Here is a 25,158-nt window from a genome sequence, read left to right as displayed (position 1 = left end):
CATTGTGGCAGTCCTAGAGTGCCACTGTGTGTGGGGGTCAATTTTTTGACAGAGAAGTGTATATATGATGAGAATGATGACGCATGGTGGCCTTCCTGGATGGCCACTGTGTGTGCGGGGTCATTTTTAGAGGGGGTTTAGCATGTATGATAAGAAGGTGTGCTGTGGTGGCAGTCCTAGAGTGCCACTGTGTGCAGGGTCTTTTTTTTTTTTTTTTTTTTTTTTTTTTTTTTGGGTAGAGAATGATGTATCATGTATGGTGGAGCGCCAGTGTATGGGGGGGTCGAATGATGGTGGTGTTGGCGGCGGCAGTCCTAGAGCGCCAGGCATAGTGAGAAATGGTGGCGAGTGGGGGGGTCGAATGACGGTGGTGTTGGCGGCGGCAGTCCTAGAGCGCCAGGCATAGGGATCGAAGGATGGCGGCGCGGCGGGGGCAGTCCTGGACCGTGGGAAAAACCTAGGAATGCCGTTTTTCTTGGTGGAACGGAACCTAGGAGGGTTCATAACTAACCCTAATCCGACGCGTGGGCGAAGGCGAAAACCTCGTTAGGACTGGGCTTGATTTTGCTTTATTTTTGCTATTTTATGGCTCCGGCGTGGCTTTATTTTGGCTGTTTTATTGGTATCGTGGTGTCTTGGTATTGTATGGCGTGTCTTGGTATCGTGGTCTCTTGTTATTGTATTGCTTGTCTTGCTATTGTGTGGTACCGAGAACCGAGAACCGAGACACCGAGACACCGAGAGAATACGTTTTTATACGAGACAACGAGAAAGCTAACCAACCCTCTAACCGGCGGGGGGTGGTTTTCTAACAGCTGACCCTAACCCTAAAAACTAACAACTCTAACGGGTGGGCGGGTGGGGGGATCTAACGACTCTAACGTATGGCACGCCCTGTTATCCTTATCCTTGGCTATTGTATTGTTATTGTATGTGATCGTATTGTATTGTATTGCTATTGTATTGTTATCGTACGGCGGTCTATCGTGTTTGTTATCCTTGACTTGACTATTGTATTGTATCTTGTTGTTTCCCATGGTATGGTGTTTCTTATCCTTGACTTGACTTGGTTGTTGTGGTGTATGGTATGGCGTTTCTTATCATTGTCTTGACTATTGTATTCCTTGTCCTTATCCTTGTCTGGGGCGATGCGTGGGCGATGGTCAAAACCTTGTTTCGACTTTGCTTGACTTTGCTTGATTTTTGCTATTGTCTGGCTTGATTTTGCTTGATCTGACGGGTAGGCTGAGGCGAAAACATCGTTCGGACTTTGCTTGACTTTGCTTGATTTTTGCTTGATTTTTGCTATTTTTTTGCTGTCGCGCTGCTTGATTTCGCTTGATCTGAGGCTTAGGCGAAAACCTCGTTAGGACTGGGCTTGACTTTGCTTGATTTTTGCTTGATTTTGCTTGATCCGAGGCGTAGGCTTAGGCGAAAACCTAGTTCGGACTCGGGTTGATTTTGCGTGATTTTTGCTATTTTTTTGCTGTCGTGTTGCTTGATTTCGCTTGATTTATTGCTGTCGTGTTGCTTGTCTTGCCATCGTAGTCTCTTGCTATGGTATCGTGTCGTAGCGTATTGTATTTCTTATCCTTGTCTATTGTATTGCTCGTCTTCCTAGCGTATGTTACCGAGAACCGAGACGCCGAGAGAATACGTTTTTATACGAGACGACGAGAAAGCTAACCGGCGGGCGGTGGTTTTATAACCTCTAACGGGCGGGTGGGTGGGGGCGATCCGACATGTGATCGCCCTGCTTATCCTTATCCTTGACTGTTGTGTTGTTGTCATATCGTATGTTATTGTATCGTGGTCTATCGCGTTTCTTATCCTTGTCTTGACTATCGTATGGTATCGTAGTCTATCGTAGTCCATCGTGTTTCTTATCCTTGTCTCGACTGCGGTACGGTGCGGTGCGGTGCGGTATGGTATCATATCCTATGGCGTCGGTTTTCTTATCCTTGACTTCCTTATCGTACTCTTGACCGTCCCGTTCATTATCCTTGACTTCCTTATCCTCGTCTTTTGCTTGTTTTCTTGATTTCTTGGCTGTCGTGTTGCTTGATTTTGCTACATAGCGCTGTGGAAGGAGATGCTGTGAGAGGAGAATAGATTATCTATGGAGATGAAAATGGCCTAACATTTAACAATCTCAGCCGTCTCTCCTGCCTGTTCTTCAGATACATTTCTTCCACCTCCTTCTCATCTCTGACTGGGGGTTCCACAATCACAGCTTCACCATCCTCATTCTCATCCGCGTCCCTTGATTAGCCATGATGGATGCGATGATGCAATGTCGCGTTATGTGTACGAGAGCCTGGTTGTGAAACGATTAGCAAGGAAGGTATAAGAAGCGCTTGGTATACACAAACATTGATACGGATTCACAAGAAGCGAACTTGTGCGCCTGGCCTCACCTCACATGGATGCATTTGTGGGAAGTAATAGGCTGTATGCACAATCCTCAGAAAAATCCTATCAACAACAGCCATAGCACAATCTTATAGTTACATCGATATTCATGAATCGTGGTGAATAGCGGATGAACGTCCAGCATATGGTTTGAGGTCACATTGTATGTTGCGTCTATCGGTAGTTGCTGCATTGACATTGAGGTCCTGATGCTCTGACTCTAGTACACGCGTCTCCGAATGGTGTAATGTGCACAAATGCTACGATATGAGTCCATATTCGTTCGTAAGCCTACGTGACTGATGCCTGACAAGAATATCACGCAAAAGTCAGGATGGTCCACTTGTACCTAATTGTATGTCAGGATTGTACTAACGATAGCCCACAGCGTCGAAGATGCTCCTAGACCACACCACACGTCTATGGCTTTGTTATGTGGAGCATCTTCTACGTCCTCATTGGAGGAATCCTCGTCGATATCGTCGTCATCAGAATCCTCCTGCGTCCTCGTCACTGGAATCATTGCGCGTCAGACCAGATCGCACTGCTCCAGAACGTCCAAGCACAAAGCATTTTACTAGCTCACGATCCACATCGCGTTCAGGAACTCGAGGAAGATCCATATGATCCCTGAGTCTATTTTGAAACGTGCTGTCAGAGAAGCAGCGGTGCTTCCCTGTGTGATATTGTCACTGAATCCTACCATGTCAAATTGACGTAGAAGTACTCACTGTGGTTTTGCAAAGAACATTGAGCTCGATTGGTGTGTAAGCAATTGAATGAAGTGTAATTGGTGAGCGTGATTCTGATTACATGGACTGTATGTGTATCTCCGTGCGGTTAATCGAAATAGATTGGATAAAACCTCCATATGCGATGCTATCATTATACTTTAAAGATTGCATTCATGGCGGATACCATTATAATGGTGAAGTCCACGCTTCATGCCTCCAAGACGGTGGGCTCTTTAGCAACAGGTAAGATTCCTCATCGGGCTTATAGAACTGTTAAGATGAGAGACTGCGTGACGTGATATATTCACAACTAACCTGAGAAGAATCGTAATCTTAATCATGATGACAAGGCCCGAACAATATCCGGGACGCAAGGCTAACACCAGTTGTTGTGTAGGTCGTCAGCGCTTCGGTAGTATATGTAGACGCTACATCTTCAGTCGATTAACATACCTGATTATGCAACGAGATATGTAACGTATTCGTTTTAGACGTCTTGTAATGTGAGTTCGATATGAGCGTGTCCTAAATCATCATAAAGTCACTTGCTTGTCGAGGTATTTGAATGGATACATCGAGGATTCATCAAAGGTTTGGGGCGCGACAGAATTCGATACCGTAGATGGAGCTCGAGTCATCCAGATTAGTCATGAGACGGCTGCGATTGTCAAAGTGGTCACTGCGAAAATACTTGCGAGTGTCGTGCACGTCATCGTGTGTATCAGCGCGCAGGATGGCGACGCGTTGGCGACAAGAGGAAGAGTTTTGGTGGTGGCCTTGTCTTGCAATAGCCTTGCCCCAATAATAGGCTTTTGAAGACAGGGTTCATTGTCACAGCACCCTCTGTGACATCAGAAACACCCGAAGCTGAGCGACGAAGAAGGAATACGAAATCATGCTTATGAGCATCGAGATTACGGTCTAGGAAGCCCTCAGCAGAGTAGGTGACGAAGTCTTTGAAATGATTGAGAGATGAAAACGCCCACCAACGTATCAAGGGCTTTCCTACACAGCTGCTGATTTATGTGTTCGTTACGCCTTACGTAGAGAATGGAATGTATCATTTTGAGAGGTCGTCGATGTTATCAGATGCACCATCTGGGTCATGAAATATGGTGCAGAGCTCCTTCTTCATAAGCTTTGTCTTGTAGGACGTTGCGCGAATGAGGAAGACAGAGATAAATCACCTTGAGTTGACTCTTCCGCCTAACCGTGCACCACCTTGGCACTAGCGCGAGAAGCGTCTGAAACTAATACCCTGTCGTATGAGACAGTGACTCGCGCTCCAGGAACGACAGGCAGAGTAGCATTCCATCACCAGAAGTCAGGGATGGGTGCTGGCACAGGTACTTATTCAGGTCACAAGATCTTGCGTTAACCTCGGATGCTGTGGGGGTGCGTCTCCACAACTGCCGTTGTCATTCTAACAGTGCTTTGCAGATGGAAACTTTGTTATACGTACCAAGATACAACTGATGCACAAGGTCAATAACGACTCGTAAAAATGATGTTGAACTATGGAGGTCTGAATAATTGCGTATATCGGGCGCAGGAATGAAGGAATCTCATCTTTGTTTTATTCCTTGGGGCCTGATAGCATCTGGCGATATCGTAGATGATATGGGTGGTGTCAGCGACTGGGAGCAATTGGTGGAGATAAGTACCTGCAAATATTAGGTGGCAAGGTAGCAGATCGAGATGGAGGTTAGTCATGAATGGAATTGTGCGATGTCGCTTTATATGCACGAGAGCCTGATAATGACATCGTAGACATGGGAGAATCGTATGTTAATAGTACATTACAACCGTGTGATAGAGCAGGCGTGTGAGAATGGTAGACGTTTACAGATCATATGTAGCTATCTGTAAAACTTGAATTTACAAGTTAGCGTTGTCAACGAGTTCGGTAATCCGGTCCTTCAGTACTGCAACACGCTTTTTTCGCGCGACGGTATCACGAAGTTCGCGCTCGATGAACTCTTCGACATCTTTTTTCTGTCCCTCCGTCTCTTCCTCGAGCCGTTCGACGTCGGCGCTGATGACATCGATGATTGCTTGCTGATACCGAACCTCCTCTTCAAGGCCGTCAATACGGTCCTGGTACCGTTCCACCTCTTTCTCATGTTTTATACGTGTCTCCTCACGTTCCTCCTGCAGGTAGTCCACCTGATACTCTACGCGATTGAGCATCTCGAGGACCTCGCGTACGTGCCGACGCATGGTCGACTGTGGGCTGGGGGATCGCAGCGTGGTAACGTCCTCATCCTGTTCGTCCTTCAATATGTCGGATGTGATTATAAACGGAAGGTGGAACTTGTACATACATTGTAAGCTGTCTGGTCCATCTCTAGATCATCGTATCTAAAGCGCTTTCTCATTTTCGGCGTGAAAAGGTCTTCTGGGGCAGAACGTTTCATTGCAAAAATCAAGTTGTGAATGAAGGTGGCGAATTCGTCAGATAGATCGTGGATTGAGATCGTGAACGCGACAGTTAGACGAGGGAGTGGTCAGAGGATATTCAAAGGACGGCATTTATATTTGAGCATGGATATATATTACGCAAGCAGCCCGTTCGTCTCACATTTCCTGACTGGATCACACATATGATTGGTTAAATTGATTCCTACCGACTTGTGTTCATGTGTGCATATCTGAAACCCAACGACACTTGTTGTGAAATTCAGTGACGAGGAAACGGGTATCAGAGATGGGAGCTACCTCTTATACCATGTACTCAAGACGCGGGTTAAGTCTGTGAGGCATTTTCCATCGAGTTGCCGCTTGGAACGCAACTTTGCCAGTGCCAGTTGTGGCTGCCATCGAATATATTACACGACGTCTCCCGACCACTATAAGTTTATTCCGTTTTCAGCTTATCACGCGTAAGAATGGCCGCCATATCGACGCCCAGTTCTACATGGAGGAGTGTAGAGGCAACACATATCTTGTCTGATGAAGTATAAGCTTCAAAGGCTCTCGATGGTAGTGTTAACACGAGTTGTCACTTCGTTATAATGGAGGTGGGATGAACGGATGTGCATCGAGGTCGAACCGAGGCAATGAAGGTTGCCGTTCAAAAGCAATATTTAAAATCGCGATGTTGTCAAACGATGCAACGATTTGAATCATGTTAGTGAATATGGAGGAGTGATTGACTTCGCATATGAACAAAACATCGAGACAGTCGGATTCGAATACAGCTGATGTGTTGAATTTCGGGCGATCCCAGGATCAATGAAATGGTCAAGGCTGGTATCCAACGCTTAGGATGACAAATGGTGTAACAGACCGTAGTCACCTTGTGTGTTTCGTAGCCTCTGGCGTTTATACATGTTGTATTTATTATCGACTAAGGTGTATGAGTCGCAAAACAACATAGGCAAGCTTTTGTGATGTTTGTAACATGCGCAACTGATGCTCTCTTACAGGCATCCACTGCAACCCGACACACAGCAAACAGTCATGTTTGTGTACACAAATCCAGAGTTACTCTCGCTAGGCTGACACTGTTGGTCTGTTTGCATTAAGACGTAGATAGCCTGTGTACCGATTATTCTACAGCTGAAGTGACAAATTTGGGTACATGCAAGGACGCAAAAGCAACATGGAAAATATGTGGTAGCAAGCGCCAGAGCGAACCGCTCTTTTGCACCAATGGGGAGAGAGGACATTAGAGCAAAGAGGCGCCAGAGCAAACTGCAATGTTGCTCCAATGGAGAGCGAGGACGCAAGACCAAAGAGCCAAATGAGAAACAGCAAGCGCTAGAGCGAACGGCTCTGTTGCACCCATGGGGAGCGAGGACGCGAGACCAAAGAGGCACAAAGCCAAATGAGACACAGCAAGCGCCAGAGCGAATGGCTCTGTTGCGCCCATGGGGAGCGAGGACGCGAGACCAAAGAGGCACAGAGCCAAATGAGAAACAGCAAGCGCTAGAGCGAACGGCTCTGTTGCACCCATGGGGAGTGAGGACGCGAGACCAAAGAGGCACCGAGCCAAATGAGACACAGCAAGCGCCAGAGCGAACGGCTCTGTTGCGCCCATGGGGAGCGAGGACGCGAGACCAAAGAGGCACAGAGCCAAATGAGAAACAGCAAGCGCTAGAGCGAACGGCTCTGTTGCGCCCATGGGGAGCGAGGACGCGAGACCAAAGAGGCACAAAGCCAAATGAGACACAGCAAGCGCCAGAGCGAACGGCTCTGTTGCACCCATGGGGAGCGAGGACGCGAGACCAAAGAGGCACCGAGCCAAATGAGACACAGCAAGCGCCAGAGCGAACGGCTCTGTTGCACCCATGGGGAGCGAGGACGCGAGACCAAAGAGGCACAGAGCCAAATGAGACACACACAGCAAGCGCCAGAGCGAACGGCTCTGTTGCGCCCATGGGGAGCGAGGACGCGAGACCAAAGAGGCACAGAGCCAAATGAGACACAGCAAGCGCCAGAGCGAACGGCTCTGTTGCACCCATGGGGAGCGAGGACGCGAGACCAAAGAGGCACAGAGCCAAATGAGACACACACAGCAAGCGCCAGAGCGAACGGCTCTGTTGCGCCCATGGGGAGCGAGGACGCGAGACCAAAGAGGCACAGAGCCAAATGAGACACACACAGCAAGCGCCAGAGCGAACGGCTCTGTTGCGCCCATGGGGAGCGAGGACGCGAGACCAAAGAGGCACCGAGCCAAATGAGACACAGCAAGCGCCAGAGCGAACGGCTCTGTTGCACCCATGGGGAGCGAGGACGCGAGACCAAAGAGGCACCGAGCCAAATGAGACACAGCAAGCGCCAGAGCAAACTGCCCTGCTGCTCCCATGGGGAGCGAGGACGCAAGAAGAAAGCAGTGACAGGATTCGGTATCAATGGGAGAACAAGAGATGACGTTTAAACGTCATCATGGAGGTCAAGGGACAAGAGCAAAATAATAGTGTGAACACGTTGACAGGATATTTCAACATGACATCACGTGACCTTCTCACGCCACAGGTGCGCACACTTTCCGTGATTATCAATCTGAGTTCGAACCCTTATCATTGTTCTACTGTCTTAAAACGGGCCATAGAGCCAGCAAAGTCTGCCTCCCGTTGTACAACAAAGAGTATCATCCAGTTTAGTCTATCACAATGCTATACAATATGTTTAAAACCGTAAAATAATTTTCGAGTGAAATTTCTGCGGTCAGTGGACCTGTCATTACTCGGTAGATACCTGGAGTGGACAGGATACACCATATCATACTAAATGTGTTGCTTGTGAGATGCCGAAATTTATAGGAATGTCAATGCTGTAAGTGAGAGTGTGTAAGCCTTGCTTATACGAAGGTCGACACAAAGATGTCGAAGGATTTCTGTGTATATGATTGAAATATCTTGGTCACCTCCATGTCTCAGGACAATCTATGTAATATAATAATATATAATCCACTATTACTTCGTCTTTATTGTAAATGACATCCTTGCGTCTGTTGGGACGCCTCGTTTAATGTCAGGACATGTGTGCGGACGTTGATCCAGTCAACGTAGCTACATGATTACAAGTCTAGTAGCCATGCACACCCAACATTATGCTCGATAAATAGTCATACATGTGCATACGCATGTCCAAATTATCGTGTGCTGTACCCCGCGAGTGCACTGCAGGATACCCGGATGGTGAAGTTTGCAAACATCCTCGTACGTTACATCGAGAAACATAACACTGGTTATTGAAAATAAGGTATCTAGATACAAAACACCATCACGATGCGCTAAAAGGTCAACTGGCGTGTATATTGTTTCATCGTCCTGTATGAATGAGGCAAACTCTTCGGCAACGGACTTCTAAGATTGCTTATCAGTGACGGTGCCTCACCACTGTGTGTGTCAATCATTGAATGGTGAGGAGAAAGCGTAGGTCGGGCCTCAAGTTCGCCGAATTCAGAGGGAAGGGTGGAAGCTGCGTGGCTAATGAGACATGGATGTCACTGAACAGCATGTAGAGATGACGTGAAGTTGGAAAATCGAAAATACAACACTTGTAGAACTGGAAGCACCACTTCCAAGACCGATGTTGAGTGATCGAGGCTCAGCCAAATAATGCGACCACGAAGGCAGCAACGAGGAAGGGATTGGTAGTGGGAGGTAACAGGCGGTTGTCCTTTCATAGTTGGATGCCTTCAGCATCATTTGTTCTGTCTGCCTCGGAAGAGAATCCTCGGCATTATGTTGTATTGTGTGCGTTTATAGACATTATTACGGGTGCCTGGATGCATCAGAGATTGAACTACTTACCAGTCGCCAGAGCTCACAAGTCCTGTGAAACTTCATAAAAAAGGTTGTTTCAAGCGCAACGTTCGAATAGGTGTTTGTCCCGTACCATTTCATCTGCTTATTCAGGAGCTACAATAAGACAGTACAGAAAGCGTCGAGAGGCTAAAGATTGCGCAAACAGGCAGCAATGTGTGTCGCAAAGTGATGGTTACGTTTGAGCGAGCCAGAATCATATAGCTTATAGTCAAGACATGTCAGTAAATGTCGTCTGAGGGAGCAGGACATACATGTATTAGCTCGGTGGTGGATCCAGAGATAAGTTGTGCTAGCTCGGCATACATCCTCATCATATAGCGTGCGCTTCACCGATTGATCAGATGCTCCGCAATATGTAACTACTGTTGTTGTATATCCCAAAGAAGGAAACACATGTTCGACTGTCTTGCGTCGTGCCTGCCCCTTGAATCTCCTTGATGTTCGGCTTGTTTTCAGTCCCATCTTCCTAGCCCGCCCCATGCATCCATGCAACTTGTCTTTCTTTGACGTCTTGAGATAGATATATCTACAACAGTCAACCTTAAGAGCTTATTTTCAATATATGAAGCGTTTATGTATGTTGATTTCGTCATGCTGGATGTTGGATAAGCGAAATTAAAACATGTGTCATACATCCGAGTACGTATATATAATTCTAGGCAAACGAGAGCCCCATCTTTCCTACTTCTTCTTTCATTTACCCACTCATCAGGCTAGTCGCAGCGATGCATAGAGTACTGAAGAAAAATAATATTTCTACTATCCCGGAGGAGTTATGCTGTCGTATCATTGGCCTATTGAACTTACGTGATATCCTTGCGTGTTCCGAGGTGAGTTCCGCTCTGAGTGTTCCGGATTGTTGGACTGAATATTTATGATGTAAAGACCTGTAGGGCAATGTACAGCGAGTTGATGGGTGCGCAGGCGATACCTACACGGTGTATAACCCCTTCCCTGGGCCATACCACCAAGACTATCTCAGCCAGAATTGGGCGCTGCCCAGTGTGGTAATAACATGGGCTGAATGGCGTGAGCCAGGCAGTACCTATGGGGTGGATAGCCCCTTCAGCAAGGAGTTTATGGGTGTGCCAGGCGATACCTACGGGGTGTATAACCCCCTCCTTGGGCCATACCACCCAGACTATCTCAGCCAGAATTGGTTGCGTCCCAGTGTGGCAATATCCTGGCATGAAGAGCGTGAACCAGGCGATACCTGTGTGGTGTATAGTCACTTCGGCTGGGAGTTGATGGGTGCGACAGGCGATACCTATGGGGTGTAGAACCCCTTCCTTGGGCCATACAACCAAGTCGATCTCAGCCAGAATACGGCCCTGCCGGGTGTGGTTATAGCACGGTCTGGAAAACGTGCGCCAGGCGATATCTATGGGGTGTACAACCCCTTCAGCTAGGAGTTAATTGGCGCGCCAGGCGATACCCACGCGGTGTATAAACCATTCCCTGGGCAATGCCACACATAATATCTCAGACATAATTGGGCGCTGGCCCTTGTGGTGATATCCTTGTCTGGAGAACTCAAGGTACACTGTCATGACAAATCACCAAATTCATGCGTGCAGTATTGCTACATTAAGGATCGTAGTTGTGGAATTGTAGGGTCGCGGATTGACCTTGATCGCCTCTTTACATAGTGTCTGAGGGGCACGCGTGTCTTCATTGACATTCTGTGACTTATGAACGTCGTATCATGACATATAGAATATTTACCGCCACGCAGTATCGTCTGTTCACATTGGCATATCGCGGTGACATATTACTGCAACAATCTATCTGCACTTCGACGCTCAGTCAATATTCAAGGTGGCCTTTCCTGATGGTGGGCCAATTGACTTTCTCAAGTATGAGGCTTTGGCCTTGAGGCCGTAAAAATCTGAATCAAATACACTGATTCATAAATGACTTCATGTACGCCAGCGTTACGATGTATGCTCATTTGGTGGTAGATTCATCAGTCAAGACAGTTGTCTGTGAGCCCAAGTGACAGGCGCATCATTGCAATGTCATGCATAGACGCAGGATGGCCTGCGTGAAGCATGTACATGAATATATTTGGTGGCGGACATATAGATTGTACATCAGAGAACAGACAGCGTCAACGATGCTCCTGGATCGCACTACTCCTATGTGACATCGATATACGACCCCTCCTCTGCGTCATCGCTCGGGGAATTATGGTCTGCAGAATCCTCCTCCTTGTCATCGTCAGCCAACTCCTCCTCTGATGAGTCGTCACTGGAATCATTGCGCCTCCAAATGGTTTCCCGTGTTCCATCCAACAATCTACCCACCACAAAACACTGGACGAGCTCACGGTCTACATCGCGTTCAGGTACCCGAGGAAGAGCCATGAAATCCCTGAATCGATTTTCATACGTGCTATTTGAGAAGCAACGGTGCTTTCCTGTGGGATGTTTTAAATGATATCACTATTTCAGAGTCGCATAGACGTACGTACTGTGGTTAGGGCCAGGAATGTTTGTCCTTTCATCGGCGAGTTCCCAAAGTAACATGGAGCCTTGCCCGAAATGATCCCATACATACACCTTTGATGGTCCGATGACGATGCGAGGATCTAACAGTCCATAGTATTCCAGGCTCCGTGCACATGAGCGGTGACCCCATGCACGGAAAATAAGCACTTTCAGCGTTGCAAGTTGGAGAAGACGATTGACCAGCCTGGGGAGGAGCAGCCGGTGGTCGGACAAGTCAGTCCACAGCGCCAGGTGGGTCAACTGGTGGAAGGCGCCCATGTCAAGACGACAGAGCAGTCCTGGATCGTCGATCTCGAGATGCGTGAGTTTAGCGAATGTATTCGCCATCACCATGGAAGACCTAGTGAGCCATGATCGTGTCATCAAAGAAAGTGCTGTGAGTGGGAGGGTATCCAGGACGTGGTAAATAGATGTTAGATCAGGAAGGATGTTGTCAGAGTCTTCTGATACTATGCAAAGATCTGTGATGTCTTTGCAAAGCGAGAGGACAGTCGATTATGGTGTTGTACTTGGTACCATTGCCGATAAACATAGCTGTGGTTGGTCTGAGAGACTCGCTGTGCGCCTGCCGAAGGTGATAGCATTTCACGAATTTGGATGCATGGTTGTCATCTAGCAAGACGACCTTAGTATACAGTAATCGTTCGAATCTGTAGGTGGACGATAAGTAAAGATAGAACGGATTTAATGCGGGGTTGAACACTCACAGGGTGTAGGTGTGTCTACAAAGCCGAATCCAGGATGCTGCATCCTTTCTTCTACGAGTGGCGAGAGTTAGAATCTTTATGACGATCTCGAGGGGGATAATGACAGTCATTGTAGACAGCATATCAGACGATTTTCGTTCAATCAGCTGATCGTTAATTTTCATTGACAAACAATGACCAACAAATGATCCACGAGGATGCAACGTGTCATAGTGACCCGCATTGTGGCGCATACAAATTGAAATTAACGTCATATGGAGCGGCTACAACATAAACGATGGACTTCACCGCTTGTATTTAGTATTGGAACCATTCCAAACCAAGAGTCTCATGCTAGCTATGTTTTGTAAGTAGTTAACCTTGCTTGCGGGCAGCACTAATGTCGTGGTGAGACCTTGGAATCGCTGTGCGCGCGGACTTACTTGTACCCAGCGTGATCGTAGTCTTTTCTATAAGTTATCACGATGGAATCATTCACCGTACGTGTATATATTATACGCGTTTGCTCAGACCGTGCAACGCTGCACATAGCTGGAAGAAGTTCGCACAATGTCTGGATTTTTGCCTTCTTGTTCGTCTGTAGCATCTGTGGCAGGCTCAGTTAGTAGTGCGGATGTCGGATCGACTAGTGGTGGTGGCGGTACCTGTCGCTCAGGCAGATCTTCAACTATATGTGAAGTTGCCTTGCGCTGTGTGAGGTCTAAATATCATTCTGAGCAGGTTGATGAACATGAATAAGAGCAGAAGGTGTTTTCGCCAAATGGTCTTTCCCATCCCCAACTTGGAAGTGGCAATGAATTCAAACATCTGCGTACATCTACAGAGATATTGGCGCATTGTGATGCCGACAAACTGCTGTCATATGACACACAGATGGGTTCAGTGACTAGTAAGCCACCTGTGAATGATGCATCAAGGGAGAAAGACAATCTATCTGCCGCGCAAAGTAAATCAGGCGACTACTTCAAATCCCCATTTCTACACATTGAATAGATTGTGCAAGCTTGCTCTCAATATCTCAGTGTTCCCGGAGAACAAAACAATGCTGAGAACAGCGTTCATCAGAACATCATCGGACAGCACGTTCACACATGATATTGAGGTGGACTTAATATTATCGAGTACCGAAACATCGAACAAAATCAAAGCCTTACATCTGACAGTGGTCTTTTGCAATTGCAATTTCGTTAAGAGGACCTACATGCCTTGAGCTCAACTTATAAATTTCAGTAAATGGGAAGACATGAAGGAATGGAAGGAAACGGGTCACACAGAGTGGGAGATAGATTTCATTTTTTTTCCTGCCTCCAGGAGTGAGGATATGATAGCAACGAGGCAAGTAAGACACAGCAAGCGCTATAGCAAACTGTTATGCTGCTCTCATGGGGAGCGAGAACGTGAAAGCAAAGAGACGATGAAACACAGCAAGCGCCAGAGCGAACCGCTCAGTTGCTCCCATGGGGAGCGAGGACGCGAGAGCAAACAGGTGAATGAACCACAGCAAGCGCTATAGCAAACCGCTCTGTTGCTCCCATGGGGAGCGAGGACGCGAGAGCAAAGAGGTGGATAAGCCACAGCAAGCGCTATAGCAAACTGCTATGTTGCTCCCATGGGGAGCGAGAACGCGAGAGCAAAGAGGTGGATAAGCCACAGCAAGCGCTATAGCAAACTGCTATGTTGCTCCCATGGGGAGCGAGAACGCGAGAGCAAAGAGGCGAATAAGACAGAGCAAGCGTCAGAGCGATCCGCTCTGTTGCTCCCATGAGGAGCGAGGATGCGAGAGCAAAGAGGTGGATAAGCCACAGCAAGCGCTATAGCAAACTGCTATGTTGCTCCCATGGGGAGCGAGAACGCGAGAGCAAAGAGGCGAATAAGACAGAGCAAGCGTCAGAGCGATCCGCTCTGTTGCTCCCATGAGGAGCGAGGATGCGAGAGCAAAGAGGTGGATAAGCCACAGCAAGCGCTATAGCAAACTGCTATGTTGCTCCCATGGGGAGCGAGAACGCGAGAGCAAAGAGGCGAATAAGACAGAGCAAGCGTCAGAGCGATCCACTCTGTTGCTCCCATGGGGAGCGAGGACGCGAGAGCAAAGAGGCGAATGGGACAGAGCAAGCGTCAGAGCGAACCGCTCTGTTGCTCCCATGGGGAGCGAGGACGCGAGACCAAAGAGGCGAATGACACACAGCAAGTGTCAGAGAAACCCGCTAAGGGTGTGGGTGGAAAGAGACAAATGAAACACACCAAACACCAGAGCAAACTGCTTTATTGCTCCCATGGGGAGCGAGGGCGCGAGTGCAAAGAAAGAAATGATACACAACAAGCGCCAGTGCAAACTGCTCTGTTGCTTCCATGGGAAGCGAGGACGCAGAAAGAAAGGAGGGATAAGATTCAATGTAACAGAAGAACCTAGACATGGCGTAGAACTCGTCATCATGGAGGTAAAGGGAAAAGAGTAACAAGAGTGAACACGTCGACGCGAAATTTGAACATCACATCACGTGATGTTCTCACGCCACGTCTGAGTTCGAACCCGTAGACTTAAACGTGCCGGAAGGGCACAACAATACAATTGGCTTTCATGTGTCACTTGTCAAATCTACTGTCATCTGTCTGTCTGTCTTACGAACGCAGATTCCAGTAAATTAAGTAGAGTACTAGATGACGTGGTAGTAACTAGAGTAACAATGGTCCATTTGTGTTTGCTAAGCGGGTCCATCGATACGATCGTGCCATACATGTTTCATGACAAATTCCAAGGACGTACACAAACCTCCGCCATATGTCTCTTGAGTATAGCGCGAATACAAGTACACATTCTGCATCACAGCGCTTCGTTAGTCCTGTTTGCTGCCCAGACGTTCTACAACTGTAGCGATTTTGTCAATACACGGCGAAGGTCCTCCCTGTCCACAAGATCGCCGGGGATGAACTGATTGCCCTGGTATAGGATATGGCTTCCTGATACCCACTCAGATGATCCGAAATAATCAAGTATAACGTCCGATATGTCAATGCTCGGCTGTGCAGTCTCAGTATCACACACAGACCTTCGGCTACTTCCCTTTGCGCGATACTGCCTTGCCTTGGTCGCCATTATGCAGAGACCGAGTAGCGGTCGCTTGAATAACACTGATCATGCCATGAGTTTCAGATGCCCGTCCAGAGACTGAAACCTCACCTATTTGGGGGGACAGGTAGGGAATCGCGATGACCATGCGACGAAGTGTCTCTAACGCATGCTCAAGGGCCTGGTTTGTTGTGGAGTCAGCTACTTCAACGTCGATGTACCGGGCGAGTTCGGTGAGGTGCATGCAAGCATAATGGTAGAAGTGGCCACCTGTAGCAAATGAGGCAATGGGTGTGTACACCGCATGCATCGTGCAAGGTGGCTGTATTCTGGATATCGTAGTCGACATTAGTGAGATTGCTGAAAGATGACGGCCGCCTTACAACATGTCACCAGCTAGGAGGGTTATCAACTCAGCGTCGCAGTGTTGCTTCAACCACGCCTTGTGCTCTGCGAAGTTGACAAGCCGTGTTGCAATATTTTGAATATGGCTCCGATCTTCCCATCGGTCCTTGGGTCTGAAAACCACCCAGAACTTGGCCCCAGCCTCCATTCGTACCCATGTTGACGTGCCCTCCGCATCGTGATGTGGATAAGTCAGAAATCCGGCATGATGCAGCATGCCCCATGCCTTCACCGTGAAATTCTCAGGGTGGACTTTTGAAACAATCGGAACACTATGGGTCGTTTGATTCCAGCCGTGCACGAGCCCATGATCGATGTTCCTGGACGATTGTAGCAATATGAGAGGGTGTTGACATAGACAATTGTAACACTAACCTGAGAGATTTCGGCATCGCTGCTTGAGAAAGTGGGAGGTCGAGGATGCATTGTATTTTTGATGGGTCATCCATTGACTGGAAGAATGACTCGATCGTGCCAGATATTGTGGGGTGGACATGGTCTATCGATCGCATCATCACATCTAGAATCGATTAACAATGCAGCGTACATCAGGCTTAAATATAAATTTCACCATGAATGCACACAGGACGATAAGGAGAGATCGCGAAGTGTTGGTCCAGGTATGCCGCTGATAGCTTTCCATCTACAATATCATGGGCCACACCTCTGATTACAACTGGCATGTTTGAGCCCAGCGCAGTCCCGACGACGTCGACGATGTCCGCTCGCCCAAGCGCTTCTTTATTCAGATGCAGAACGTTCATTGATGTTGACAAAGAGATTGGAAATTCGGCCATGAATTTGATAATGGGAATGTCAACGGCTTCGCAAACATTGACGTTTGTGTCACTGCAGACCATTGGAAGAACAGTTGTATGTCCATTCTTCCATTTGACAGTCTGGCTTTTCTTCGGGACCTGCTTTCCCAGCAGCCCAACCGTTAGATCAAGACTTGTAGGCGACATGAGAGAGAATTGTGGCGTTGAACATGCGAAGGGATAAATGCAAATGAGGTTGTTTACCTAATTTAATAATATGATAAGTATTCAGGCAAACCGAAATATGGCGTATGACATAATGAATCTGTCCAACGGCGACAAATGAAATCCCACACCTCAACGAAGATTCAGTTGTAATTTCTTTGTCTTATTGGTCATACCCTCGGCGAGAAATAAACTAAAGGTACAACATGCACATTCAATCAATTGCAGCATTGCTATCTATCAACATGATTCGAATACTAGGTAAGGTCATCCGTGAGCGCAACAGTGGTATTGTACAATCATCTAACGTATCGGTCTAACGTTGCTGAGTGGAAATTGATCAGATTGTATCTTTAGCTGGGTGGAGAGATCATGTTTTCGAGCCAGTCCTACAGAATTGGTGAGTTGCATCGACGAATGACACATCAACTCACATTGGCATTTCCAGCGGTTGACGACGATTCCATGACAGAACTGGAATGTGTGATAGACGAAGGATCAGCAGCAACAGAGCTGAAAGATTGCTCATCATCAACATCTCCGACAGCATCGATCTCGTCATCCTCTCCACTGGCGGTACCGACGTTCCGAATAGCAGCGTCCGATGCGTGAGGCTCGGGGGTAGATGGTACTAAGACTGTCGATGCGACTACAGAAGTCGATGGGACCAAGAAAGTCGATGGGGCTGCAGCAGTCGACGGGACCAAGACAGTCGATGATGGGATAGGAGGTACCGACGCAGATCGTGGTTGAATGACTGGCTTCGGACGCTTCGATGGTCCACGACCACCATCCTTCTGTACGGTGTGATGGCGAGCGAAATCATTAACGCAGGACGACGTACCTTTGGTGGCGATGGCTGAGAAGACGTTCTCTTGCGCTTCCCGTCGTTGAGGGCACTCTTATCAAGTAACTCATCCAACGGGACACCATCACTGTCAATGGCCATTTCGTGCATGGCATGTGTGACTATGCCCTGCTCGTCAGTTGTATCTCCAGCCGTGTCATCATGCACCTCGCTATTGAGAGGGATCCATGGTACAGAAATATCCGACATCATGCTGATGCTGATGTGAGTTCTATATATGTATATAGTTCGGTCAGACATACCCGATAGTGACTGCTGGCGGTGAGCCTACAGACAAGTTGTTGGAGTGACCATCAGCATTGTCTGCTGAAGCGAGCGACCGTCCAAGTCTGTGCAGGAGATATCTCATGTATCTAGGACGTGTGTCGATGTGAGCAATGGCAGAATACAATCGCTCCATTCCAATAGCCTCATAAAAGTCGTCCTCGCTATTAAAGTTCATCCCCCTTGGACTTTGCGGAATGATCAGGCCATTGAGATCGGCGTCCACGGGAATCATCGCCAGCTGCCGAAATCGAAGAAGCATCCACGCCCCCAACTTTAACAAAATCTGCGAATTGCCTTCCTCGAATGCGATCTGGTTCCAGGCCTCCCAGTTCTCTAGCCCAGTAGGTAGGATTGTTTCGTCTAGCTCCTCCGCACCGTCCTGCGACATTTCAATGTCAGAGAGATCATTTCGCTAAACGTTGAGAAATGTCAGCAGCACTTCAGTGCTTTTGTCCTACAAGTACCTCTGATGCGTTCCCGGAATCCGACTCTATCGCATCATGACCTACTGCGAGGTCACTCGCAGACACCATCGCAGTCGCTGTCGAGTGATCTTCTTCGTCGTCTTCAGACTCTATGACGCGGCTACCTCCTTTCTTCCGCCCAGAACGCCTCGCTGCGGGATTTGCCTTCGAAAAAGTCGATCAGTTCTTTGGAGCGACATAGGGAGAGCAACTAATAGAGAAACGTACTTCCGCTTCAATTTGAGCAAGGGTGCGAGCGTCTCCACGCTGCTCCTCCTCAGACTCAGCCTCAAGAACCACATCTTTCTTCTTCCCCTTTCGTGTGGAACGCTTGCCCTTGTTGAAGGCCTTCCGTGGTTTGCATGTCTTCTTCGCATCTTCCTTGCTTTCGAAAAGATTAGCGACTTGTTCAGAGTGGCTTTCCTATAGTGGATCATGTAGATAATCAAAGTGGCTATAAAAATATCGTACCTCTTCGTTAGATGCCAACACTGAAGATCTAAGCTGACCACTGCCAGATGCCGGCGCGATAGACTTGCGAGGCACACCCTGTCCTGATTTCTTCGACTTCGCACTGGATACTCGTTTTGGGGGATCCTCCTCAACATTCTGCGAGTCGACGACCATGTCGTCAGATGAGTCTTGCGCATTAATAACCGACTGCGCAGTGGCCTTTATGTTCCTGCCCTTCGACGACTTCGATTTGGAACTGCCCGACGCATTCTGAGGAGGCCTTTTTGTGATTTCGATCGAAAACGATGGCGTAGGATCGTCAAAACGTACGACCCTCTCCTGTTTCATTTCGACCTCTGGCTCGGATTCAAGGGTCTGAATGGTAGAAGCGATTAACTCGGATTGCTCGCGCGTATGCTCGAATGGGCCACCACACATGTTGTCACCATTCAGGCAGAAGGCCTTGTGCATTCCAGCACCTGTCACTGGAATAGAGAACGCATCAAATGCTTGTACCTCTACGTTAGGATGTTCAATGTATCACTCACGGTCTTGTACCCTTTTGTACGTTTTTTTCTCCCGGAAGTGCTTCCAGGAGCGCCTGATCGCTTTCAATGCGATTGTCTGTTGCTCCTGCGTAAATGCGCTGTCCTCCAATGCGAGGGCAATATGAAAATCCAAATGCGCAGACCTCCACATCGCGTTGGAGCTCGTTGTATTGTCCGTCCCCAGCTCTCCTTTAAAAGCAGTTACAGTCGATGCTAGGTATGCAGAGATAGAAATGTAGAGTTGCAGTTCTTTGTTGACAGCGTCTGATTTTGGAAGATCCTGCAAGGCCTTCGCAGTAGATTGGTATAGATGGAGTTGGTGGACGACGAGTCTAAGTCCATCGACGCATGCATCGGGAATCTCGATCTACGAATTCGACAGGTGATTCAAATCACACTATTCTGGAGCATAGAACGTACCGGTGCCACTCCTTCACCCAATGCTAATAAAGCCTTGTTATTCTCAATAACCACCGACGCTTCATACGATAAAACGACATTTGCGAAAATCTCGGGGTAGTCTTTGATTTCTAATGCGAGTGCATTGACTGTTGGGAAATTTGATGCGTGAGAGCCGGTGTTGGAAGCCATCGATGATCTATTTTGTCATGTACAAGGTACAAGTTGTTGTCGTGGCGCATTTGTGGACGTGGGAACTAATGTCCAATCTTGCCTTTTGCTTCCGATACCACAGAACAACGATCCGATCGGTTTATAATGATCAGGATTTATAATACAGCGGCCTCGCGGAGTCAATCTGATTGCAAAACCACTACATTACATTACATCATCAATGTACGATTATCTTGCAACTTTGATGATCATATTTGTGACGACGGATGCAGCAAGACGCTTGCTAGCTGGCCGTGATATTATGAATACATTATGTTATGGCATTAAAAAATGATGACGATCATAATTGGACAGCACTAAACATGACTAAATCGAGTAATTTACCAGGGTCGCTCGCGTGGGAAACCAGGTTGATTGTTGCCTGGAGCCACACGCCATCCTGCTTTTGTTAAAAATGTTGCGTTCAAAGCACTTTAAAGCGGTCAATGCAGCAGGTGCCTCGGGCGTCGCACAAACTCAGACAGCGTCAGCAGCAGCGTCGGGCCGTGCGCGTAGAACGAAAAATCAGCCAAGCGCCACACAACAAGCGGCATCAACTACAAAGCGCGCACGCCCAAAGGCTGATTCCCTCAAAGCATCGTATGTACGATTGATTCCAATTATGGAAGATGATGATGGTACTGCAATGAACATCGATGATGCACATCCATCGACAAGGCAACGTCATCAATCGACTGACACAGTCAAGGATCCAAAACTCGTATGTAACTATAAAATTCAGATATTGAAATTACTGATTTCCATATATGGCGTAGTGTTGTATCTATTGTCATGATGTTGGATCGTTTATATGGAGGTGCAATGGCAAAGGGTGCAATATCCCTGTGTGCATCAGTAAGGGCCAGGGCGATCATGGATGTATAGACGCATCCCCAGATCAATTCACCGGAGACTTCAAAGTGACGCAGGATACATTCCTTTGCCCTCGATGTCATCGTGCAGCCGGAATACCAATTATAGTGAGTCGTGATAGTATTTTAGTCATCTATCTGCTGCTAACTGGGATTAAAAGTACAAGGTTCAAGGATACTCTGTCAGACAAGACTTCTTGCATCGCAATTACTTCCCCTTGCTTGGCATATTCTTATCTTGGAGTGGATTCGGCAGCGCGTACGCCTCGAATACCGTGTCGGCATCACTCGTAGAACATTTCAGCATCGATCCAACCAGGGTATGTGACATTAATGCCTCTGGGTGAATAGATTGTTTAGACGTGTGGTCCTCAGCTTCGCCTGGCATCACGATCCCTGAAAGCTGGAAATAATCGCCCGAGCGCCATGACGCCGCATTTCCAGTGGCTAGCAAACCTCAAGTACGAGGGAAACCTGTTGATCTTCGTCAATAGTCATTCGGATACTGACACGGGGAATCTAATCGTGTCTGGCAACGCCCAGAACCCAGTGGCAGTGCCTATTCATGAGGTCGGCAGACATCCAATCAACCAAAAGCATTCACTAAGTATCATCATTGTTAATACAGCTGCTGTCCAACTACATAGGAGACGACAATTTGAAGCCTGCCACGCAGGCAATTGCAGCCATTAACAAGGGATCGGGAGCAGGACCGTGCGTTCGTGGGCTGGTTATATGTTGCTGTGGCGCTACGGGCAGACTGGCCGAAAGCGCAAATCTATTGAAGCGCTTCGTCGAGCTGTCAGTCATCTTTGATTCTCATGCAAGTTCGCTTCGATCTGATATAACATATTGTAGGGACGTGTTCGACTTTGTCCTCACTTTTGCAGGTGTATCAACAATCGATTCCATTGTCGTCCCGGCATTAAATCGTTTCATCGAAAACGTCTATGTGTTCGACATGCAGATCTGGGATGCGATGGAAGAATCATTTGGGGAGGACAGGCACGCGCTAAACCAATCTCCAGTTTTCATCTCGTTTGCAACCATTAACACCCGTCCCGATGGCGTGCGAGAGCGCGTGGTAGATGCAAGGGTGTTGGCATACTCAAACCTGAGGGATGGCCGGCCTTGGGGCCTGGATATATACAGGTGTTGGAATGTGCAGTGTCAAGCACCAGCATACAACATGATCTTCCATCCGCATGGAAAACAATTGTTCGGACAGCGCTGGGTCGACACGAAGCTCAAGTATACATGTCTGCAATGCAGAATGACGCAAAGGGCTATTGCATGTCCGTCATGGATCCATGGAGCACGCTCTCAAAATTATGGACGTGTATGGTACCAGTGGCCGCTCACTCCGGCACAGAGACGGGACATAGGTATCATACAATGAACGATTGCTTGCACCGCTCCTATAGATGTAACGCACAAATGTCGTAGATGATTGTTCAATTCAGTACCAATGAGCGCGTCTGTATTTCACCACGTTGAGATTTGGACGACTCCTCTCCAACAGGTGCATTCAGTAAATACATCAACAGAGATGATCTACTAAATGACGATACTGACTGCAGAAATTTGCAAATGAACAGATAGACTCGATGTTGCACAGTTAGCGATGGTAAGCTCACCCTTTGTCAAAAATGACAAATTATGCGAATGCGTGGAAGCCAGACCATATGAACTTTGTATATTCTAGAGACATCGATTCTTGCCCTCTCTTCGGCTAACACTTGCAACACAAAGAACATCACGAATGTGATGTCCGAGATTGTTGCATGCTTGTTTTATGTTTCCATGATGCGAGGTTAATTCGGTGACTACAGTATAGTTAACATAACAATAGTCACATCTCATACCAGATGGAACCGAGTACAACGAGATAGTCCACCTGAGGCGTTCGCAATTCTCAGTCAGAAACCAAATGTTACGAAATAAATAAGAATTTCCAATCGCTTTGGAATACTTGAATTTGAATTGTGTTGTTTCAAAGGACCCGTGTTTGTGCTATAACCTTTCCACTCAGCACATCTAGTCTAATCACATCGTACATACGTTCAATGATATGTGAATATTTGTCCATGTGCATGAATGTGGTTGAGAAATAGTTTGAGCAACATCTGTCTGAATTTCCTGGTATCGAAACACATTCCACAAAACATCGACCGTAGTACTCGCTATTAGATACTATGTCACTTTGTGCGTTTATCTTTTATGAGCTGGCAGGACGATGGATCGATCTGCCATCACCGATGATAGGATTCGAAGTCCAGGGGCATATGGGTCATTGTTATCAGGCCGAGATACACGTAGGAGATATCGGAGCACGGATTTCATGGACTTGATGTTATCATTAGTCTAATGGGCGGAACATGATGGTCAGTCCAGCAGACTGGTACGACTGTCAACCAATGACTTTACCCAAATTCTGTGCAGTGTGCAGCGCAACGAGTCCTCATCCACTAAGGCGCTGTTCGACAGTTCAACAATCACACAATGAGCCTGCCAATTTGGAAGTTAGAATAGCACGATCGCAAAGGGCATAGTTGCCTACCAATTGGGGAAGGACTGAATCGCCAGTCTGATCGCGAAGTACCTCATCGCACTCAATAGCTATATCCTTGACCCATAGTTCAATCGCCATCAATGACGATGCTGCTCTGCTCATGGCATGGGACATGCATTCATCACGAAGCAGTAATGCCACATGCCGAGCGATGGCCAACCAGGAATCATGATTCGATTGGATGGTAGATTGGAGGAAATCTAGTCCTTTAGGGTCCATGAGAAAGGCGGCAATCTATGTAGTTATTTCAGCTCAAATTATACATGAATATCTTTCGTGAAAAGCATACAGATTGCGTAACACTGTTTCCCCCTGTCTGAGACTCGTCAAGGAGACCTTGGATTGTATACTGGTGCGCTGTAGACATTTGCGACACTTTGGAGGCCTTACCCTTCAGTGCGGGCCTTTGGGTAGCATATACGACTGGACGTCCAGGCTTCGATGGACCTTGTGTTTGATGGGCTACAGCAGGAGTGTTTGTCGGGCGAGCCTGTTTGTGATCGCGTAATCTTGACTTTAACGGAGGTGAGGCAGGCAAGCCGCATGTTTTCTGCACCGTATCATGACCGGGATGGTCATGCCGTTCGCCTGAAGAATGGGCGTTGCACATCAGACTAGGATCATCGGGAAGGCTGGGCGTATGCGAAATGTAGCTCTGGGAAGTGCTCGATGCTTCCAGATGAATTGATTCAATATGTGATTCATCACCAGGATGATCACTGAGATTTCCTGATGTTAATTCATATCCAGTATCGTCCTTTATTGATGATCGCATCATTAGTCGATTATCAGATGAGGGATTGACAAACATACCGTATACTGTTCATTTATGCCTTCATCAGGATGCGGTAGACTTGCATCCTCCCACCCCATATTCATGAGCATGCTTGAAGGGGGATTGTAAATCTTCGCAACATCGGCCAAGGTAACCGACACCCAATCACTTGAATCATCAACATCTCGATCATCTTGACTGTGAATATCTGTCTGTACTCCACAGTCCAACTTTGCATGGATGCGAGGTGAGGAGGGATATTCCATAATAGACTCGCATTGGATGCCAATGGTGGCCCCCACCATACTGGACTCGCATTGAACGCCTACGGTGGCACACACCATACTGGACTCGCATTGAACGCCTACGGTGGCACCCACCATACTAGACTCGCATTGGACGCCAACGGTGACCCCCACCATACTAGACTCGCATTGGACGCCAACGGTGACCCCCACCATACTAGACTCGCATTGGACGCCAACGGTGACCCCCACCATACTAGACTCGCATTGGACGCCAACGGTGACCCCCACCATACTAGACTCGCATTGGACGCCTACGGCGTGCCGCACACGGGGAGTAATGTCCTGGAGTACTCCAGCATCAGCGGTGTATTCCTCGTCATATT

At 47.6% G+C, this 25,158-nt stretch overlaps 8 protein-coding genes across 8 annotated transcripts; 1 reads left to right on the top strand and 7 right to left on the bottom strand.

Annotated features, from left to right (window-relative positions):
- Nucleotides 1-1,861: 1,861 nt before the first annotated feature.
- DFJ58DRAFT_848439 (uncharacterized protein) lies at nt 1,862-3,487 on the bottom strand (the record flags this gene model as incomplete). The annotated part of the gene is made up of 8 exons (XM_041393639.1): nt 1,862-2,095; nt 2,142-2,262; nt 2,423-2,475; nt 2,708-2,761; nt 2,789-2,911; nt 2,999-3,111; nt 3,144-3,217; nt 3,462-3,487. The coding sequence occupies 8 exons, from the start codon at nt 3,485-3,487 to the stop codon at nt 1,862-1,864; spliced, it is 798 nt and encodes a 265-aa protein (XP_041235363.1).
- A 1,537-nt stretch (nt 3,488-5,024) lies between these two features.
- DFJ58DRAFT_848438 (uncharacterized protein) lies at nt 5,025-5,563 on the bottom strand (the record flags this gene model as incomplete). Its single annotated transcript, XM_041393638.1, has 2 exons — nt 5,025-5,420; nt 5,471-5,563. 2 exons carry the CDS (start codon nt 5,561-5,563, stop codon nt 5,025-5,027), a joined length of 489 nt encoding a protein of 162 aa, XP_041235362.1.
- A 1,253-nt stretch (nt 5,564-6,816) lies between these two features.
- DFJ58DRAFT_848437 (uncharacterized protein) lies at nt 6,817-7,956 on the bottom strand (the record flags this gene model as incomplete). The annotated part of the gene is made up of 1 exon (XM_041393637.1): nt 6,817-7,956. The coding sequence occupies one exon, from the start codon at nt 7,954-7,956 to the stop codon at nt 6,817-6,819; it is 1,140 nt and encodes a 379-aa protein (XP_041235361.1).
- A 3,606-nt stretch (nt 7,957-11,562) lies between these two features.
- Nucleotides 11,563-13,478, bottom strand: DFJ58DRAFT_848435 (uncharacterized protein; the record flags this gene model as incomplete). The annotated part of the gene is made up of 7 exons (XM_041393636.1): nt 11,563-11,843; nt 11,898-12,274; nt 12,444-12,584; nt 12,642-12,787; nt 13,064-13,090; nt 13,190-13,341; nt 13,457-13,478. The coding sequence occupies 7 exons, from the start codon at nt 13,476-13,478 to the stop codon at nt 11,563-11,565; spliced, it is 1,146 nt and encodes a 381-aa protein (XP_041235360.1).
- Nucleotides 13,479-15,501: 2,023 nt separating this feature from the next.
- Nucleotides 15,502-17,078, bottom strand: DFJ58DRAFT_736937 (uncharacterized protein; the record flags this gene model as incomplete). Its single annotated transcript, XM_041386877.1, has 5 exons — nt 15,502-15,770; nt 15,820-16,037; nt 16,092-16,433; nt 16,489-16,633; nt 16,685-17,078. 5 exons carry the CDS (start codon nt 17,076-17,078, stop codon nt 15,502-15,504), a joined length of 1,368 nt encoding a protein of 455 aa, XP_041235359.1.
- Nucleotides 17,079-17,449: 371 nt separating this feature from the next.
- DFJ58DRAFT_736936 (uncharacterized protein) lies at nt 17,450-20,287 on the bottom strand (the record flags this gene model as incomplete). The annotated part of the gene is made up of 9 exons (XM_041386876.1): nt 17,450-17,485; nt 17,531-17,893; nt 17,941-18,157; nt 18,207-18,643; nt 18,696-18,860; nt 18,924-19,118; nt 19,167-19,666; nt 19,697-20,063; nt 20,117-20,287. The coding sequence occupies 9 exons, from the start codon at nt 20,285-20,287 to the stop codon at nt 17,450-17,452; spliced, it is 2,451 nt and encodes an 816-aa protein (XP_041235358.1).
- Nucleotides 20,288-21,997: 1,710 nt separating this feature from the next.
- DFJ58DRAFT_671594 (uncharacterized protein) lies at nt 21,998-22,579 on the top strand (the record flags this gene model as incomplete). The annotated part of the gene is made up of 1 exon (XM_041382972.1): nt 21,998-22,579. A coding segment is annotated over one exon (582 nt), but the record flags the coding sequence as incomplete, so codon positions are not given.
- Nucleotides 22,580-23,565: 986 nt separating this feature from the next.
- DFJ58DRAFT_848431 (uncharacterized protein) lies at nt 23,566-25,117 on the bottom strand (the record flags this gene model as incomplete). The annotated part of the gene is made up of 4 exons (XM_041393635.1): nt 23,566-23,688; nt 23,741-23,986; nt 24,042-24,509; nt 24,566-25,117. Coding segments are annotated over 4 exons (1,389 nt in total), but the record flags the coding sequence as incomplete, so codon positions are not given.
- Nucleotides 25,118-25,158: the final 41 nt, after the last annotated feature.

Source organism: Suillus subalutaceus (assembly GCF_016647625.1).
Source record: "Suillus subalutaceus strain FC151 chromosome Unknown DFJ58scaffold_307, whole genome shotgun sequence".
Lineage (NCBI taxonomy): Eukaryota > Fungi > Basidiomycota > Agaricomycetes > Boletales > Suillaceae > Suillus > Suillus subalutaceus.
The sequence above is the reverse complement of the archived record's forward strand: the minus strand, read 5'-3'. Positions and strand labels throughout refer to the sequence as shown.